This window comes from Rousettus aegyptiacus, unplaced genomic scaffold, assembly GCF_014176215.1.
Source record: "Rousettus aegyptiacus isolate mRouAeg1 unplaced genomic scaffold, mRouAeg1.p scaffold_m13_p_17, whole genome shotgun sequence".
Taxonomy (NCBI): domain Eukaryota; kingdom Metazoa; phylum Chordata; class Mammalia; order Chiroptera; family Pteropodidae; genus Rousettus; species Rousettus aegyptiacus.
In genome coordinates this window covers 30818919-30839269 of record NW_023416292.1, presented here as the reverse complement: position 1 = coordinate 30839269, position 20351 = coordinate 30818919, and the positions used below count along the sequence as shown (strand labels likewise).

Below are 20351 nucleotides of genomic sequence, written 5' to 3'. Positions count from 1 at the left end.
ATGGGTAAATTGGGTTTTTGTAACCACACACAAATTTCACTTCTTTAATATAGTTTTTTTTTCCTCTCTGATTAGAATTGGTCTTGTCCAGACAATGGCATTGTGACTCACTTGCTTTGACCACATTTTTACCCTTCTACCACACAACGCCTGCTCCTTCAGTCCTTAAGTCTCAGGACATGAGATTAACTGAGCCTCAGGTCTATAGCCATGAGCCTTGTTCCATAACATGAAGAATAACATCTTAACCTTAGCTGTGTTTCAGCTCCAGGGCCCCCACCAGCCATGGGACCAGGCCACGGGACCACACAGGATGTCAGAACTGGATACAATGACCAATTCCTTCAGACCCTTCCAATCGTCCAATCGACAGCACCCCCAACTCCCTTAGTTTCCACGACTACCGATTTTTCCCTCTGTAATGCGTGCACCCCTGACATGCCCCGGAAGCCAGGCTGTGGAGAGCAATAGCTCACCTGTGCCTCCAGGACCTGGAACTCTCTACATAAATCTCACTCTCTTTGCTGCAAAACCTCTCTGTCTCACTCAGACGCCCGCATGCAGTCAGGCCCCTTTTGCTCCAGTACCAGTTTTAGTGGAACAGAGAGACCACGGGTTCAGGCAGCAGTGACCAAAGGTGCATTCTGGGACCAGGGAGAGACCTGCTCGTTCGGAGGAGAGTCACCCCATCCATTCGAGCTCTGTTATGTGTCACTCCGCCTTCCTCCCCGCCACCAGCAGATGAAATCCGAGCCCAGTGATCCCCTCTGCTCCCCCCCTCCAATTCCTCTCATCTGCCGTCCTTCCTCTTCACTGCTGCCCGATTTTTCTTCCTAAGTGCATGATTCTGATGCACTTAGGAAGTGCATCACCTGAGTTATAACTTTTATGTGTGGCTCAGTATCTTTGCCTGCTGAAAAGAATCCAAAGTCCCAAAGGGGACAATCAGGCCTGTGCTATGGGGCCTCAAGCTCCACACCTACTCTGCATTGCTTAAGCTCCATCCAGCTCCCCCCCCCCCCATACTCTGTCCCCCCGTCTTTCTTACCTGGTCTCCTCCCGGTGGAATCTTGTCCCACAGCATGGCACATCCACATACCAGCCGTCCTCAGAGGCGGGGTTCAAATGCCCTCCCTTCCTTCGCTTCTCAAAAGATACTCAGTTTCACACACGATACTGCTTTCTCCCCTCTGCACGCCCAGAACGCTTTCCGTTTAACCTGTCTTACATTTACTTCCATGAGAAGGCAAGTGCTCTGAGCCCAGCTCGACCCCTCCTCCCCCTAGGCGGTTCTCCATAGATGCTTGGACCCATAGCCACTCGAGCCACGCCTGGAGAAGAACGGAGATGGTCGTAGGTGCAAAGGCGCCCGCAGTGGGCAACCCCCCCCCCCGGACCCCCACCCACCAAAAAAAGAAATAGTTGTGGCGGTTATCTCTGTGCGCCAGCCGTTTGGCTATGACTTAGCCAGGGGCCTGTGCGTGGAGGAGTTCGCGAGGGTGGGGAGGTAAAAAGGGAGACGAGGATTTCGCGGGGCCGCGGGGACGTGTGACAGGGATGAGCGCAGCCCTAGCCACTCTGCGTTCGTCCCTTCGAGCTCTGAAGACAGAGCGGAGGCGCACTCGCTACTCGGCAGCCTCCAAGCGATGCCCTGCCTCTTCCCCGGCCGGCTGCGGAGCAATTCGGAAACGCCCCCCGCCCATCCCCAGCGGCGCCGAGTGAGGTTCAGAGCTTTCGGAACCAGCCCGCCCAGGCAGGTGAGCGGCGGCGCGCGACCCGCGCGCAGGTGGGACCCGCCACCCGGACCGCGGCGGGCGAGGTCGCAGCGGCGCGCGACCCGCGCGCAGGGCCCGTTCAAGTTCTCGGCGGAGCCCGAGGGGTCACGTAGGCACTGAAGTCAGAAAAAAGGGCACACCCTTCCGAGAAACGCCGGGGGAGGGAGAACAGAGCGAGGGACTGCGGTGGCGGGGACCGCGGGACTCGAGAAGGCGCGCGGGACGCAGGCGCGCAGGGCGGGGGGCCGGCCGGAGCCCCGGCGCGCTGCTTCCCGAGCGCGACCCAGTCGCCTACGGTCCAGGTTTCTTCCCGGCCCAGACCCCTCCCGCCGCCCAAGGGAGACTCGCGGGCGAAGGGACAGCTCTCCCGCCGAGGTCCCGCGGGCTGCGTTTCTTCGCGCCCCGGCCCCTACCCCACCCCATCCCGGATCCGGCTTGCCGCCCCCCCGGCCCCGCCCGTCCCGCCGGCCCGGAGCCCCGGGGTCGCGTCGCGGACATCCGCGGCGGCGCGCGGTCCCCGCCGGGGCTCGGGAGGAGGCCGCCGCTCACCGATCCAACGCCACAGGCAGACCAGGCTGAGGACCCTGAAGTGGCGACCCGCGAGGACACCCGCAGCCATGGCGAGCCCGCCGGCCTCTGCGCGAGATGGGGGAGAGCCGCGCGCCCCGCGCCGGCCGCCCCGCCCGCGGCCCCGCCCGCGCTGTGCGCAGCCGCCGTGGCTTCTTCCTCTTCCCCGCCGGGCGCGTCCTGTCCGCCCGGGACGCGCCGCCCAGGCCCGGCCGGGGGCCCCTGTCCGCTCTGCAGAGCTCCCCCCTCGAAGGTGGCTTGCGTCTTTCAAAGGTTTGTCTTTGCTCCTCCCGCACGCCCAGCTCTGCTCCTTGGCGCCTGGGGCGTGATGGGGGCAGCTCCGTGGCTGGGGCTGCGGCTCCCCCAAAGCCGCGCACCACTCGGCTGGCCTCTGAACCGGCAGGAGTTCCGCGGAAGGACAGGGAGGCCCCGACGCACTTTCTTCCTTCCGAGCTTTCTAGCTGCAGCCGTTTCCTACCACTTACTTACTCGGGTTTTGGCCCGGACACGACAGCCTCTCTGAGCCACTTTCTCAAAGAGTAAAAGAAAAATGGGGAATTTTAGACAACTTCTAGAATGTGTGGGGTGATGGATGCAGGCCCTCGGCTGCCAGTCTTTCTTCCTTAAAGTGTGTGCCACCTTTTCCTTAAGCCTGACCTGGCGACCCAACTCCCAAGCTTCCCTTCACCAGGGCTGGAGTTCCCAGGGGTCGAGTTCTCCCCGCTCGTTTTCCCTCTCCCTCCCTCCCCAACTATGGACTTTCCCTCTATTCACACGCTCAGTTTAACCTGCCAGGCCCTGCCCTCCGCCCCAGCTGGTCCAGGCACTTGAGACTCTCCATCCTATTGGTTAACCTTCTTGAATGGCGTGCTCTCCCCTCAAATCCAGCGGATCCCAGAGCAGGTGACGCCCCAACCAGCTCCTTGGATCCCAGACCAGGTGACTCCCCAACTAGCTCCTTCCCTCGCGCCTCTCTGGCTGTACCCCTTCCGTTCAGAGGAAAACAGCACATTCTTCCGTGAATTTTAAGAATTACAGATGGGTTCTCTGTTATGGTTTTAATCATTCTGTCGGTCTCACTGTACAAACGTGGCGAATTCCTCGAACACAGCTGGGCATTCCAGCTGTGCAGGGGAGAGAGACTGGTGTGCTGTGCATCTGTTGGGTCGGCAGGAAGGGCCAGCCCGATGCCTACCTGGAGGCTTCCCAGCTTGATATCAGAATCTGGACAAGGGCCCATCCTAAAGCCCTGGCGCCACTGCCCTAATCCAGATGCTCAACTGATATTCCCCATTCTATACTCTATCCCCACATAATCCTATAAAAACTACGCCCTCCTGTCCCAGGGCGCGACTTCTCTGGCCCCTCTCACCTCGGGACCAGTGAACCTCACTGCGGAACCCTCTCCCAATAAAGGCGTGCTTTTAAAAGGTCTCTCCGCATGTCACGAGCTTACCTTACAGCATCCTCACCGAATGGAAACGCACAGCACTTTTCCGCCCCGGACAACGCTTGCTGAACATCTCATGCTCCCCGCAACACTATATGGTCTCAGAAGGATGGTGTGGTCTCGCTGCCAAAGCCCTTGGTGGCCGAGGAGAAGGTTGTCCCATGTTCCTGCTCTTTCTCCGCCAGTCTCTTCTCACCCCAACCTGCCTGCCCCCTAACTTCCCCCCCCCCCCACCACCACCACACACGAAAGTGAGAGGTTATGGCCCTATGTTCCGAACTCCAGGTGTGTTATACGGCTGGCAGAGCAGCCCAGCCCTGACGGCCTGGCCGGGGCAGATGTGTCTATTTATTATGATGCATTTTCAGCAAAAGGCAGTAAAGTGTCTTGAGAAAGGTGTTTTCTTTCTTTCTTTTTTTTTTATCATTTGTACAAAAGCACCACTTAGGCTGGTGACCGGGAGTGATGATAAAGACTGCGATTCATGAACCTTGAGCCCAGCAGGGCAATGTCAGGGGCAGGGCTCACTCCAGGCCCCCAGGGTACGGCTTCATGGGCCGGAGTGGGAGTGGCTGAGTGAGTGAGGAGAAAGGAGGAAAGGCAAACAGCCAGAGTTTCAACATAATTTACTACTGGTATCTGAAGTGTATATAAAATGTTTTAGTGCAACATCTTACAAATAGTTTTCCTTTAAAAAACAAACAAAAAATCAACAGCTCTTACACCATGCATGGGCAGTTTTCTTACCCAACTTCCCTCCCCCCTCCCCCCCTTTAACAGGTAACTCAGGGAAAGCAACGTTTGAAAAGAATATGAAAAAATCTGCTACAGAAACACCCTGGTGAAAGAGGGTGCGGTCGCGTCCACGTCCTGGGATGGGCCTGGCACAGTGTAGGTTTTTGTTATCGCAACGTGGTTGATGCAGATAAGGGTCTTCTGGTTTCAGCCACGAGAGGGCACCATTACCATTCATTCCATAAAAATGGCCCGGTAGAAAATACACAGAAACAACAAAAAAAAATTATTAAAATACTGGCTTCGGTTTTTCTTTTCCTTTCAAATTTCCCGTAATAGCGTCACCTATTTAAATACAAGCAGCAGCTACCTTTCTACAGATGTGAACCAATTCGAACTCAAGTCTCAGGTACACACCCCAGTCCCGGACGGCCCTCTGGCATCTTTCCATTCAGATGGAGGAACAGTAAGCCATCTTTCCTCACTGACTCAGCCCCTAAATTAGGGGTCAGCAATTTCCCACTGAAACCCCAGACCCCTGAAATGAAGAAATGGGGAAAACACTGCCTTCCTTTCTCACCGCTGAGCTGACTGCACCTCTAAAGCATTCCCGCGGCATGATAAATGCGAATGCGCATGAGGCACCAGCGGGATTAAGGTGCTCGTGCCTGCGCTGTCTCCTGGGAGAGAAGGCAGGTCCTTGCGAGCCTGCCAGAGGATGGCTGGGCGGTCGCCTTGCCTCCCCCCAGCTGAGATCCAGCGAAGCATCTGAGCACCTGCTCCCACGAAACTTCAGTAAGGATCAGTGCCTGTGTGGCCCAGGGCCCCCACACCCTCCCCTGGAGTCTGCTCAGTCTCAGAGCAGGGTTTCGCAGCAATCTCTCTGGTTAGACTTGGTGCCAAAATCCCTGGTGGCTTTTTCCAAACTGGGAACTCGCTGGGGATTCAAGATGCAAGCTCACAGAGGAAGGGAGATGGCGCCCTTGGCCAGCAAAATATGGGAAAGGCAGGGCATGCGGACATCTTCACGGAGCGGGCAAAAGGAAACTCCTGCAACCGATGCTTCTTGACAATAATGTAAAATAACAAGGGTGATGATGGCCCTTGTTGGGATTTAAGGGGCCATAATGATGAACCACCAAATTACCTAAAACCGCGAGCAAGATCTAAGAAAGGGAAAGGTTAAAAAACCCACAAAGGCATATGAGAGTTCCTGCCGAGGCTGGGTCATGCAAAGGATTACAAAGGGCTGCATGTGGAAGTCCCCTGGATATTTATATGGCAGTGAGAAGCAGGGAGAAATAAACGGTGAATAGGGAAGACATTAATATCTTTGAGAAAAATCTAATTGAAAGGAAGAATACAAGCCTAGTCTTCACACCTCCAGGGAGGCAGTAATTCTCCAACATCAGGCTCTGGAAAACCCCCTCCGGGCAGCAGTGGCTCACTGTCCGACTCCTCAGGGAACTCAGCCACCAGCAGGCCCCAGGGCCCTCTGCTGCTGTGCATGGTGGCTGCTTGGGCCCATGTGCTCAGCTCAGCACCCTCTCCCTCCCTGGCTCACTGGCCACTTCCCCTTAAGTGTGGCAAAGCATCTTAACACCGAAGCCCATGTGCTCAGTTACCGGTCAGACACTGCCCTTGCAGAAGAGATCAAGCCAACAACTTGCCCGCCTTCCTTCACTAATCACTGGCTTTGATCAATCTGAAAGTCAGTAGCTGCTAAAAGCAGCCCTCTGCCCACTTTAGCTTGCAAAGTGTACGCTGCCTGGACCATCTGACTCATTCTCCAACAAAGTTTCCTCATTTTTTTGGCAAGTTTGGGAGGAAGCCTATGTTTGCCTCCCTGACAGGCCGGCCAGGCACCATGGACTCCTAACAGGGTTGGGCAAAATTTCTCTTGTGCACACAGTTCTTTGAAGCAAAAGTCAACGCAACGCTTTCATCTTGACTACAAAGTGGTTTCAAGAACTCCAGCTGAGGGAAAAGATAAGATACAAATTGGGCCCACGCTGCACATAATTTTCAAGTCTCGTTAAGAAAGTAAAAAAAAAAAAAAAGTTTGGGTGTATTTTGATCCATGGGTGGCATTTCAAGTGTACAGAAACAAAAGGTCTTGGAAGAGATTCCTTTGCACTGGAAAGTTCATCCTTCCTTTTGCCACCAGCGATATGGAAGAGAAATTTGTTCACGATGTTACAGAATCCAAAACCGGTAAACCAAAGGGATTCAAAAAGAGTCCGTTACAAAGGAGGAGAGCCCCCGGAACATCTATCTGAGAAGACTATATAAACCAGTGAGTAGATGTGGCACCTGGAGCTACTCACTACGTCACCAAAAACAAAAACAAGAAACCTAACTCCGCGGGGTGACGACATCTCTGGGAAACAGCTAACCAACCCAGACGGCCACCTCGAAGCAGCCTGTCGTTGTGACTGACGGGGGCTGTGAACGCTGCTCCAGGCCGGCAGTCTTCTGTGGGAGCGCTCCGGGGTTCGGGTGCTGTCCGCTGTCCGGTCACAGGGCGAGGGGCAGCGCAAGGGGGCACCTGAGCTCCCCGCGGCCGAGGTCCGCTGGGGCCCCCTCAGTCTATGGCTCCTGGGTGGATGCTGAGCACAGGGGGCTCCAGGCAAGTGGGGGAGTAGTTGAGGTGCGGCTCTTTGATCCACAGCAGGGGCACCCCGTTCTTCCCGTCGGAGTTTTTGCTGGAGTTCCGGCTCTTGAAACGCACCAGCAGGATGGTGATGATGAGGATGCCGAAGATGGGGAACGGGTAGAAGAAGACGAAGTAGAAGAGCGCGTCGTTGGAGCAGATGACAGACTGCAAGGTGGAGCCTGAAAGGGACCGCGAGGGGGACAAGACGGTGAGGGCGGGAGCCGGGACCGCGGTGGGCGCTCCGCGCGGAAGCGACTCCCACGCCCGCCCGCGCCCGCGCCCACCGCGTCTTCCCGTGTTCTGGGCTCGCAACAGCGCCTTCTCCAGTCCACAGCTGGAAGTTCAAACAAAGCCGCCCGTCTCCCACCGTGAGCCAGACCATGGCTTGGAGAGCCACTACTGAAATGTAGTTTGTGAGCTTAATGACAGCTAAGACGGTGAAGAAGCTGACGCGGGTCCCGCCTGCCCCGCCCTGCTATTTTTCACATGTCACGTTGCATCTGGGTCTACTCCAAACATCCTGTGCACATACAACCCGCTCTGTCCCTGCCAGCTTCTGAGAGCAGCTTCACTAGAAGCAATGCTCGCCTGATTAACGTGATCAATTAAAACGTCGTCATGGACCATTTGCAAACGTCCGCAGTGTGTCTGTGGCTGTACACAGCACAGCACCGCTTACCCCTGGATATGGAGAGAATGAGACCCAGCACCCCTGACCCAGTCGAGGATGGTGCCATGACTTAGGGGACCGTAGCAGGAGCCAGGCCTCTGGGTGCCAGCGTTTTATCTGTGAAATAAGGCTGCCGGATGATCTCTGTGTTCCATGTAGCTTAATAAACATGGACGTGTGCAGTGGGCAGATAAACTGTGGTCTAAACACGTCCCTTACGCTTCTGGGCGGTGGCTTGTAAAGCAAAGCATTAGGGGGCTGAGTATGACTCAGGATTTTTTCCTCCTTTCTACTGCAGAGCCATTGTTCAAGGGTTATTACGGAGAAAATTCAACATACGCTTCTCCTTATTAGATTTCCAAAGCATATGAAATTTCTGATAAGCAACCACTTTTGACCTGAAGAACCTCAATTTCGTCTGGTCCTATCTAACAAGCAGGAGGTAATCAAAGACAAGAAAAAGCTGACACAACTCAAATACTCAAAATCAAATTTATCTGGTAAATTGTTTTTGAAAAAAAAAAAAGGTGAAATTTTCACCAATTTTTTAAATTTCTGCTATTTATAGGTTAATTAATCCTACTCTAAACGCAGACCTTCTTTAGCCTGTCATACTCCACATTTTGACAGAAGGCCAACCAAAAGAGTGCCTCGTTAGAAGAACTCGTGCCGACAAGTGTTTCCTCTGGTCTCTGCTCACACGGCCCCTCAGCTGGAGGAAGCCTCTGAGATCCGTCTGGACCGCCTGCAGCAACAGCTGGTGGCAAGCGGCGCTGCTGAAAAGCTCCTCCCAGATGCCTTGCGACATCACTGCCCTTCTAGGCGGTTCCACCTAAACCTCCAAGTCACCCTCCAATATAAACAATGACCCAGAATCTACGGCCATGCCGCCCTGAACAAGCCCGATCCCATCTGATCTCGGAGGCTAAGCAGAATCGAGCCTGGTTCGTACTTGGACGGGAGACCATCTCGAAAGACCAGGTGCCGTAGGTATAAAAAATAAAAAATAAGGGATTGTAAGCTGACAAGGTCCTTGTGATCTGTGAAGTCAACCAAGGGTTGCCTCGCCTAAAAAATAAAAATAAAATAAAAAAATAAAATAAAATAAAATAAAAATAAAAAATGAGAAAAAGAAAACGTGATAGCGAGGTACTCGGGCTTCATTTTTACCTTCCTCTTATGAATCTGAAGCACTCGCTACATTTCACTAAAGAGAGACTAGGCTGGATATTCTGAAGGGCAACAAAGTAACATCTAATGACACACTCCTACGAGGAAACGGAGGAAATCGTACTAAACTAAAATCTGGTGGAGCCCAGGTTTATTTTAGAGACTAGACGGTATGTTATCACTTTAATCCCTACTCCTACTTTTTGGCATCGGCAGTCGAGGGCCCATGATGTGAACTGCTGTCAGTTCCTGAACGCCGGGGACAGGTAAGACTGCTTAGGAATCCATAACCAAGCTGGGACTTTCGCCCTCCAGACACGGCCGCCGTCGGCCGTGCCCTCCTTCCCCTGTAAGTTGGGAAAACTCACTTGTGTCCAGGACGTGGACGCTGACGGGGGCCGACTCCTCCTCCACCAGCCGGTACCACCCCTTCTGAGGGCTGGGCAGCCACTCCTCCACGCGGCAGGAGTAGTTGCCGGTGTCCCGGGGGCTGGCCTGCAGCACCGAGAGGCGGTAGAGCAGGGGGGACAGCCTCTGGAAGCGAAGCCTGCCCTCCCAGGGCCTGCCCTCCGGGCCAAACACGGCGTCCGGGCCCACGCTCAGCAGGACCGTCCGCTCTGTGGGGTCCTCTTCCTCCTCTCCCTCCTCGCCCTCGTCCTCGTCCTCCTGCTCCTGCTCCTCCAGGCCGGGGCTGCCCCTTTTCCCTCCAGCCTTAGTCCGCAGGGAAAACCAGGCCACAGCAAAGCGGGACTCCTGGCTGGAGCGAGACACAACGCTGCAGTCCAGCTGGAAGGCCTCCCTCTCGGACACCGTGGCGTTGGGGACCACCGTGTCCACCTGCAGGGCCGCATCTGGGGGGGTGAGGGACAAAGAAGGGAGAAGGGCTGTTGAAACGTCTTTGCTCGAACCGCCTCGACGTCCGTCGCCGCGTACGTCACAGTCACATCCGTGCACCCACTGGAAGGAAGGAGGAGCTGCTCCGTGCGGAGCCGAGGAGAAGGGTCGAGAGAAATCGGCAGAGCCCACACGCGGTGCGCTCCGCGTTGTCACCGCACGCGCGAGGAACGCTCCACCCCCGCGCACGTCTGTCTGTATCGGCATGAAACGCCCGCGGAAGAACTTGGTAACGTGGCTGCGTGTGGGAATCCGGGAGAGAGGGACGCTTATTTCCACTGGAACCCCCTGTAGTGGTTGAACGGTGTCCCCCCAAAATTCACGTCCACCTGGAACCTCGGAATGTGACTTTAATTGGAAATAGGGTCTGCACAGATTTAATTAAGGAAGGATGAGCCCTAAGTCCAATAACTTCTTCCTTTACAACAGAACATGACAGACACACAGACACCCAGCGAGCCCTGATGACACCCTGACCTCAGTCTTCCAACCGTGAACGGCCCCAGGGAAGTGCCTGAGCAGGTGAGTCACGCCTCGCAGACACTACCTGCTTTTTTCCCGTGGCTCACTGGGGTACCTCCTAAAAGGCATCCCTTTGGCTCTGCTTACGAAATGCTCATGAAAGATGCCAACCTAACGTCAACAGAAGTAGACACCGTATCAGATTCTGCTGGGACGGAGACCGGATCGGAACCCTTCCCAGGCACCGTTGCGGGCTTTCGATGAGTCAACCGGCTTAACGTCGCTCGCAGGTGAACACAAAGCTGGGTTCCCACCGCTCTTGTGGGGCTCCGCCAGGCCCCTGCACCCTCCCCTCGGCCCAGCTGGAATCTCGCTGTGCACCGCCAGCACACCTGGCGGCAGGGACTGGCTGCAGGTGGTGGGCACGATGCATCATCCCAGCCCTCACGGGAGACAGACTGCGCCACGGGGCAGAAAGTGGCAGAAGGCAGAATATGAAAGCATTCCCCAGGCGACTCGAATCCCGTCGTTCCTGGGAGCTGACGTGCAACCCCAAAGCCATAGAGAGAAATACTGCAGAGCAAGGCAGGTCCAGGGCCTAACAGTGTCCTGAAGCTCCTAGCGACCTCTGCATCATGCTGGCTGCCCCCGCGGCTGTGGCCCTGACCACCGACTCCGGGTCTGCGTCTGACAGCCGTGGTTTTCGCTCTCACCCAGCTGTGTGGGCCAAACGCAGCTACAAAACTCCTCAGCTACACTCTCGCTGAGGGCGGGGGCCCTTCTCTTCACATAGTTCACACTATGGTGGACCCTAAGCAATGCCGGGTCATTCTGAACACTGTTAACTCTTGGAGTTATGTCATTCCCAGCCTTCTGTATGTCCAACTTAGACCTCAGAAAAGAATCTTTCACATCTAAGTACACAATGAACGTTATGCAACCAGTGAAAACGGTGATTATGAAATGCTTTCAGTGACTGGAAAAACACTCACAATAGAATGCTGAGTGGGGAAAAAAAAAATCACATAAAACAGTGCAATCCTGACCTGGTTAAGGGGAGGGGGGGAATACGAAGATACACAGGTCACGAGATTAAATATAACTTTTCTAAACTATACTTTCCATTTTCTAAATACTTTGTAATGAGCATAATCAACTTCCAGTCACGCACCACGTAACAAAACTTCAGTCACAAAACTTCAGTCGACAATGGCCTGCACGTGACGGTGGCCCCGTAAGATCATAATGGAGCTGGCATTTTCCTATTGCCTAGTGACGGCACAGCCACCCGAGTCACAGCACCGGGCACCCCTCGCGCGCCTGCGCTGATGCCGGCGGGAACCAGCCACGTGCTGCCCGCTGTGTGAATTACCAGCCCACGCGACAACGCAAAGGCCGTAGCACCGAGCAGTGAACATCCACCGCTCTGTGGCTGGTTTACGTACTTACTACACCGTGCTTTGCATTGCTACTCTGGAGCACACTCTTTCGAGTTATAATTTTTAGGAAAGTTTGCTGTAAAACGGAAAGCAGGGTTACAGCGGCAGCAGCGTGTCCTGACAAGCACGTTTTCTCTTGTGCTTGACTGAATCTCGGACAGCAACGTGCCACACAGGCTCATGGCCTGGGGGCAACAGGCCACGCCGTGCGGCCTGGGTGTCCAGGTTTGTGTGCGTGCCCGCGACGATGTCCGCGCAAAGACAGCATCGCCTGAGGACGCGTTTCTCTGAAAGTCTCCCCATCGCTGAGCAGTGCGTGACTGTACCCGGACAGGAAGGAAGGAAGGAAGGAAGGGAAGGAGGCTGGCTGATCCAGGCTGCTCGTGTGGCTGACCCTGAGACGCAGGGCTCCAGGTTAGGGTTGTGGTAGGAGCACATGGTGCGGCAGGAAGGAAGGATGGGGGGCACGGCGGTCTGCTCTTCCTGGCTGGCTCACACTGCCCTTCAGGCTTCAGAGCCCTCATCAGTAACATGGACCCCTGGGGCTGTCGGGGCTACATAACAGTGGCCTGACTGGCTGGGCTGCAGCTGGCCCTCCAGAGACCTGTCTCCTCCCACTGCACCTGGGGCCTCGGTGTGGCCATCTGCAAATGGGTGGGAGCTGGGGGGCGAGGGGGTGTTCGGCCACCACGTCTCTACGACTTTACCTCTGGGAAAGGACAAGCAGCAGTTTCGAGGCAAGGCAAAGAGAAGGAAAAAAGCTCATGGGAAATGTGAGTCAGAGGAGAGGCGAATCCCCCTCCGGCTCAGGAAAGACATGGGGAAGTGAGATGACGTCCCTCGCTTGGACTGGAGTTAATTCGGTCTCTGAAGACCGTTCCGTGATGTGTGGGGCCAGCGCGGCTGGGATGCGGCCGTGTGTCCCGCCAGCAGAACGAGCCGCCCCACTCAGACGCGGAGACGTCACGAAAGCCTCCGACGGCCCCCGCGGCCACACGCGGGGACGCTGGGATGCTCAGGACGCCACCGAGCCGCGGCGTTCACAGCGACAGAGGTCGCCAACCCACTCCCGCTCCACGGCCGTGCAGCGGCCACTTCCTGTTCTGACGCGGACGAATGAGGACGTGGCCTCGCCGAGACCACAGGGGCCCCGCGTGTGTTGACTTTGATTACGTGTTTACATGTGTTGATGATAATTATACCTGGTGATCGTGCTTTTAGGTGCTGCAGAAACAAACAATAGAGACAAGAAAAGCACAAGACCACAGAGAGGAGTCATTAGCAACAACCACACTGCGGGGAAGGGGGAGGGGGAGGGCGAAGGCTGCACATACTCCATCTTTTTCTACTTAGCGCACACGAATCGATTTGTTTTCCTACTGAAAATCCACAGCTTAATATTTTGAACCACATGGCTGTTTTGAGATTTTTGCATATCCGCCACTTGTCCAAATCTGAACGCGTTCTTTCGAAAGAAAATATTCTACGCTCTGCAACAATTAATCGACAAATGTTACTCGAGTTAAGAATCACCTTGGGCCAAAGCCAGATGTGAATCTTCCATTCGCTAGGGGAAAAAAAAATTTGAGACATTTAATGCCAACTGTAAATGCGCATACATTTAACTGCAGACAAGTTATTAATCAGCACACTAATTTTAGGCAGCGCACACAATATCACACTCAGAGGGCAAGGGGTGTGGGGCGTGGAGGCCTGGGGACGGCTGGCGACCCTCACCTGGCCGCGTGACGGTGACGGCCGTCTGCCCGGCGGTGTCTTCGGCCCGTTTGTACCACACGCCCCGGGGGCTGGGCAGCCACTCCTCCACATGGCAGCTGTAGGTGCCGCTGTCCTGCACGGCCACGTTCTGGATGAAGAGCCGGTACGTGCCCGAGGAAGGGCTCTCCAGATGCAGCCGGCCCTTCAGGTTGTTCTTGGCCGCCTGCTCCCCGTAATGGAAGGTGGCCTCGCGGCTCAGCCGGGCCACTGCCTCCCGCTCCGGGTGGTTGGGCTTCCACACAAACCACTCGACCGCGAGCTGGGAGGCCGCGCTGGTGCGGTTCAGGACCACGCACTCCAGCTGCACCTGCTGCGTCTCCAGAACCGACAGGTTGCCCTGCGCCTGGCTGAGCTTCAAGCGGCTGTCTGGAAAGGCGGGGAAAGAGAGAGAAGTCAGCACCAGGGAAGCCACCAGCCACCCGCACGCAGCCTTTCCAAGCGCAGGTGAGCGGGTGCCTCCCGAACACGCAGGGATGGCAGGCCCCACGATTGACCGGTGGCCACGTTCCTCAGGGGTGGCACCCTGACCGCTCTGAGCATCTCGATCGTGTGTCCGAGTGCCTGAGGTTCAAGGAGCTCGGTGTGACGGAGGCCCGTGCACACTACCTTGCCACTTTTTACACGTTTTACACTTCAAAACGAGTATTTCACAATGCACGCCATTACTTTTGTAATTTAAAAGTCAAAAGATTAAAAAGGAGAGAAAATATCTTTTGAATATCCAGTCTCCCAAAAATACAGACACACATACACACACATATTCTGGTTGTCTCAGGGCTGAAAAATTATTTTCTCCTTTGTGCTTTTTTTGTATTTTCCGAAAGTTCTGTAAGTGTATTCTTTCTCAACTGAAATGAAAAAGGTGGGGGGAGTGGGTGGGGGAGAAAAAGAACGAGCAGCGGGGTGGGGGGTCAGGGGAACCAAAATAAGACAAAAACGTACAAACCAAAAATCTCAATGGAAAAGGCGGAACGTGCTGTTTCTTGTTTTGTTTTGTTTTTTTAACGTGCTGTTTTAATCGGTGTTCTGTGAGTTTCTATTTATAGTGTTAACAGTCCCCATGAACAAAGATTTCGAGAAACGTGTTTCCAGAAGAATCTCAACGGCCCGTCTGCACGGCCCGGTCAGCCTGATCTGAGTCTGAGGCCTCGGCTGGGGGAAGTCCCTGGATAAATTTAGGCCCCGCCAACAAGTCTCGGTTTCGGCAGAGATGAGAAAGGGAAAGGATGCATGGAGACGAGGGCTCACCAGAAAATGTGATCAGAAGTGAAAAGAGACAGGAAGAACAGAAACCTACAAGAGCAGCTGCAGGTTAAGGGCAACCGCCAGCTCTCAAAAGCCCCCGGGACGGGCCTGGAGGCGGGACACGGGTCGCTGGACTTGCCCACAGGATGCATGTAGACCGGGCCTCCTTTGGACCGCGCCAGCACAAGGGCTGGCACAAAATGGCACTGTGAGGCCGACGAGAATCCCTGGACGGGGGCCGTTTTAGAAACACGGTATGCGGGGGGGGGGGGGGCAGGGGGCGGGCCCGGTGCGCTTGACTCTGTATCCAGCTGTGTCTGCCTGACTGCGGAGGTCTCCTGGGAGCCCAGCCTTGGGAACAAAATGGCAACGAGAACAAAGTACCTGTGCCCACTCGGGGAGCTTCGAGTCCACGGAGGAGACAGACGGCAAACACACAGGCAGCGAACGAGGGATGCATTGTGCCTGACAATCAACAAATTTCTGTAACTCTGACGATGAATAAGTGTTCATAGCTACTCGTGTAGGAATAGGCAAATAAACAGAATGCCAGGCGGTGGTGTGTACGATGAAGGGGGTGGGGAAGGGGGTACAGCGTGACCGGGGCGTTATTTTCGTTAAAATGAGCTAAGAACGTCTAAGAAGAATGGGACAAATGAATGAAAACACATGGTCGACGTGCTCCAGGCTGAGGGAGCTGGAGGGACAAAGGCCCTGCGGTGTTCAGGGAAAGTGATCCTTCGTTGCTCATTCAACTAATATTTACTAAGGATGACATGCCAGCCGCTGAAGACACAACAAGACAGCCCTGTCCTCGAAGTGCTCACAGTTTAATGGCAAAGAAATGCAAGCAATTATTGCACTATGTGTTTTATAAGAAACCCCTGGTGATATGCGAGGTATCACCGAAGGCTTCCTGGAGGTGGCGCTGTGAAGCCTTGGAAATGGGGGGAAGAAAGGGGAGAAGCAGCAGGAAAGGGGCATTCAGGGTGGAGAAGGCAGCATAAGCGAAAGCACGGAGATGAGACTCGGTCAGGATACAGCACCTCGCAGCCCCGCGAGGACAAGCAATGACAACAAACTGTAGGGCATGCAGGAATGAGGGCTAGAGAGGGAGCTGAAGGCCACGTTAGGTGAGACGTTCGGAGCACGAGAACTCTCGTCAAGACGAAGGGGGGACGGTGGCACACGGAGCTCCCTTCACACGGCCTTGCATCACCTAACGACAGGTACATGCTGAGAAAGGTGTCACTGGGCGATTTCGTTGTGGGAACATCGTCAAGTGCATTTGCACAAACCTAGCTGGTCTAGCCCCCTGCTCACCTAGGCTGCGTGGGCTAGGCCCCCTGCTCACCTAGGCTGCGTGGGCTAGGCCCCCTGCTCACCTAGGCTGCGTGGGCTAGGCCCCCTGCTCACCTAGGCTGCGTGGGCTAGCCCCCTGCTCACCTAGGCTGCGTGGGCTAGGCCCCCTGCTCACCTAGGCTGCGTGGGCTGGGCCCCCTGCTCCGAGGCCACACGCCTGCACAGCGCGTTACTGTGCTGAATACAACAGGCAACTGTAACAAGGTGGTGAGTATCTGCATCTAAACACTGTACGAAAGGTAGAAATGGTGCACCTGTCTGGCTTACCATGAGCATGTGGGACCGAGATTGCTCTGGGGTGGGGGTAGGGGGGGTCAGTGAGCGAGGAGTGAGTGACGGTGAAGGTGAAGGTCAGTGCCGCTCACGAGGCAGACGCCGTAAACACTGTCCCACAAGCCCTCCCCCTGCTGCCTCCCTGCGGGGTCAGAAACAGAACGTCGGAGCTGCCGGTGCTGCTCCCTGAACAGGGATGCGGGCTGGGCTGGCTGGAAATACCGAGGAGAAGCTGGCTGGGCGAGGCGCGGACCACCAGAACGGTGACCGTCAGGAGGGGCGAAGGGGCCCCAGGGTCAGTGGAATGAGGACTCAGTAGCACTGGGGCGACAGGCCCCTCTGTGCTGAAACGGGTCAGTGGCTGACCGACTGGGATGTAATCTGCGCTCTCAACACTGAGGTGCAGTGCGTGGCAGGGACTCTCCGGCCAGGCCCCACAGATACTGCTCCTGTCGGATGAAAAAAACAAATTCCTCCGGAATCACACGGCTTCTGTCTCTTACAGGACACGCAGCTCCACTGCCATCCTAGGGGACCAGCATCGCATCTGTGGTCTGCTGTCAACTGGAAGGTCATTACGACTGCATTTGAAAGCATGTGACCCAAACCCCAGGAGCAGGTCTAAAACCTGAGAGGGGTATCACGGGAGGGCGGGGGAGGGAGGGTGACTGTCAACGACTAGGGCTGCCCCAGAGTGGAACTGAGGCCTGCAGAGGTGGCGGGTTCTCCCTCCCTGGAGCAGAAAGAGGGTCGCTCCCACGGGCTGGAGAAGGCCCCGAAGGGTGATGCGACTTGGCGGCAGGAAGCGCTCCTTCCTGGGCTGGGGACAGGCAGTAGAGAAACGGCGAAGACACGAGGGAAACCAGGAGAGGCCTTGTAGGCAGGGTGCTGGGTAGAGAGCTGGCCCCGGCCCCGAGCCAGGGTGCACACCGGAAACCCGGAGGAGAGCCTCATCCGGCCAGCCACGGCTGCCCCGCAGGCCGCCCCCGGGGAAGGCGCCGTCCGCCAGGGCAGAGGGCAGGCCGCGGCACACGAGGCGGCGCTGGCCTGTGGACCCCGCAGAGCCCTGCCACCCCCGGGTCATCCTCGGCCCTAAACCACTGGCCGGGGATGGCTGTGACCCCCGGTCCTCACCTGGCTGCTTCACCGTGACTTCCGTGCGCCCCGAAACCTCCTCCGCCAGCTTGTACCAGGCATAGTTCGGGCTCAGCAGCCACTCCTCCACGTGGCAGTAGTAGCTGCCGCTGTCGCTGACCTCGGCCCTCTGGACGGTGAGGCTGAAGAGGCCCCCGGACACGTGCCTCTCAAACTGCAGCCTGGCCCGCAGGCCCTCCTCCTCGGCGTAGGTGCCGTACTCGAAGGCGGAGCTGTGCGTGGTTTTGAGGATGAGCTTGCCGTCGGCGTCCGAGGGCTTGTGCACGTACCAGAGCACGGCAAAGTGGGAGTTCTGGCTGGTCTGAGACCGGACCGAGCAGCTCAGCTGGATGGGCCTGTTCTCCACCAGGCTGAGGGTCCTCTTTGATTTGCTCACCTGCAGCTTTGTCACTGTGAAGGAGAGGGGGGAAGGCTCAGCAGAACCACCCCGCGCCCCGGAACGGTTCCGAGGAGACGGGGCGCTGAGGGGCGTCCTCCACAGCACGGCTCCGTGTGAGGGAAGTGGCCGGGGGCTGCTTCGCCCCAAATATCCCGCCGCGTGTCTCATCCTTGCCTCGCCCCCCGCTGAGGCCCCCCCCCCATCTCCCCCGGTCTCCCGCTCGCTCCCCTGCCTCGCACGGCCTCGAGGGGATCCAGCTAAAACACAAGTCTGCCATCCAAATGCTTTCGGGGTATAGCGTAAAAAACACTCCTTTTCAGGGTACAAAGTCCATCCAGGATCTGGCCCTCGCCCAGCTGTCCTCACTCGTCTCCCGCGAGCCCCCGCCCCATGCGGTGCCCCACTGGCTCCGACCCTGCTCGGCGGCCCCTTGGCCTGCCTCTTTCTGCCGCCTCCCCTCCTCTTCTCTCGGTTTCCAGCCCGCCTCGTTCCGTCCCAGCGGGCGGGGTGCCCGCCCCTGTGCTTTCCTTGGCACCCCTAATGGATCGTCAGGCGGGGTTTCCTACGTCTCTCTCCCATCCTAGTCTGTGAGCTTCCTGAGGGCAGAGATCGAGCTCTTTCCATTCGATCTGCAAACATTCAGGGTGTGCCCACTCCGTGCCCGCATGACGCTCAGGACTGGGGATGCCCTACAGGATAAGGAATAAGACAGTCCTGCCAAGAGGGCGTTCTCCGCGCTGCACCCCCGGAGCCGGGCACAGTGCCCCGGGCTTCAGGAAGCGCCTGATCAGCGTTTGCCGAGACACGTGTGTGTGAGCGGGTGAGCGAACGCAGCTCGCTGGAGACACCTGCAGCAGGTGGTGAGTGGGTGCTGGGGGGCTCTTCCTGGGGAGTGGGGGAGAGGAAGGAGGCTCACGAAAAGGTGATGGCCAGCGGGCCAGCACACAGCCAGCTCCAGCCAACCCGGCCCCCGTTACCAGCTCCAAAACCAGGAGCGAGGGCAGGCGGACTCCGGAGTGCGCCTACTTGCTGATTGATGACTGTGCTTGCTTCGAGGTGGCAACAAGCCACGGTTTAATGAGATCCATCTTATGAAGGTAATGTGAGATCGTACCCACTCCATCATTGCTACACTTGGCTCTGCTCGCCTCGACCCCCAGCCTCCCCCTACTGAAAAAGACGCAATTCCAAGTTCCTCGTGGCGAGCCAACAGCAACAGCATCACCTACCTCTGCCCCTCTCTTTCCACTACACCTTTCAAGACCAAACCACTCACCAGCTGAGAAAGAACCCGAGGTAAAGCAGAGCAGGACGGAGGGAGGAGCCTTTCTTCAGTGGGCCTGCCCAGAGGAGAGGCCGGGGCAGGTCTGCCTGGCCCGTCTTGTCTCCAGCACCCCCGCCGGTCCCTCGATCCCGACGGAGGGCTGAGCCCACTGGCCTTGCCTCGGCCCCCTCTGTCGGCACTGGCCGGCTGTCCCTCAGAGCTCGGCGTGGAAAGACAGCATCGAGGTCTGAGCCCCAAGTGCCAAGGTGACTGAAACTTTTCAAAGCCCCAGCTGTCACTCGGGCACCCCGGTAATACGCAGACAACCCTTCTGAACGGCCGAGAGGGTTCAGCAAGCTAAGGGATGGCAGACTCTGACACCCAACGCCATCACTGCAAAAGCAACTCTGAGGACCCGTCGCCTCCCAGTGGTAAAACCAGGTGACGCTCTTTTGAAAAAGGGCTGCTGGATTCACATACCTACAGACCTTCCCGAGACATCAAGAGCACACCAAGCACAGAAGGGAAAGCCATCTCGCGTCCCACGCCCCGCCCTCCGGTCCCTCCCGGTCCAGTCCGTGAACAAGCCCAGGTCCCCTGCCCTCTCCCTTCTTCAAACGCAAAGTCCTCCCGGGCACAGTGGAATCCAGGGCAGGGTTTACCAGTAAGCCCCCCAGCTCTGGAACCCAGATTCGCACCAGATTGCCGGTCGGCTTTGCAGATCCGACTCCTGTAATACCTGAAGCCACCAGCCCCTCTTCATTCCTTTCCAACCTAATTCACCGCATGCAAATGCTATCTATGTCAGTGCAAATGACACCACCTGAATTATCTGGTCCTTGGCCCAAAAAACTGGGTTGGGTGTTCAGTGCAGAGCAGGAAGAGCTTTAAAATGTATTATTAATTGGGGCCAGATTATTTTTTGCAACGGTTACTAAGGAAACCTCAATTGCTATAGCAACTGCATATGTTAAACTGGAGTCCTGTGACTAAACTTCAATTCGGTCACGTGGGCTGAGGACGAGAATCCAAGGAAGAGAAATGTTTCAAAGCATTTCCATTTTTATTTTCCTGCC

General features: G+C 56.4%; 2 protein-coding genes and 1 pseudogene across 8 annotated transcripts in view; 1 reads left to right on the top strand and 2 right to left on the bottom strand.

Moving 5' to 3' along the window:
* Window positions 1-2481, bottom strand: part of CD58 (CD58 molecule) — a 34567-nt gene extending 32086 nt beyond the window's left edge. For 2 of the 3 annotated variants that reach the window (XM_016124300.2, XM_036235040.1), the window contains exon 1: window positions 2325-2481. In XM_016124300.2, coding sequence (XP_015979786.2) covers window positions 2325-2394 — 70 coding nt within the window. In that variant the 5' untranslated portion in view covers window positions 2395-2481. Of the gene's footprint in view, window positions 1-1048; window positions 1322-2324 lie in introns of those variants that run through there. The other variant, XM_036235039.1, reaches the window with a different exon arrangement.
* A 1920-nt stretch (window positions 2482-4401) lies between these two features.
* IGSF3 (immunoglobulin superfamily member 3) overlaps window positions 4402-20351 on the bottom strand; it is an 88682-nt gene continuing 72732 nt past the window's right edge. For all 5 annotated transcript variants that reach the window (XM_036235034.1, XM_036235036.1, XM_036235037.1 and 2 more), the window contains 4 exons: window positions 17612-18022; window positions 13556-13963; window positions 9392-9874; window positions 4402-7362 (listed from right to left, as the gene is read on the bottom strand). In XM_036235034.1, coding sequence (XP_036090927.1) covers window positions 7112-7362; window positions 9392-9874; window positions 13556-13963; window positions 17612-18022 — 1553 coding nt within the window. In that variant the 3' untranslated portion in view covers window positions 4402-7111. The remainder of the gene's footprint in view (window positions 7363-9391; window positions 9875-13555; window positions 13964-17611; window positions 18023-20351) is intronic.
* Window positions 8728-8846, top strand: LOC118613095 (annotated as a pseudogene).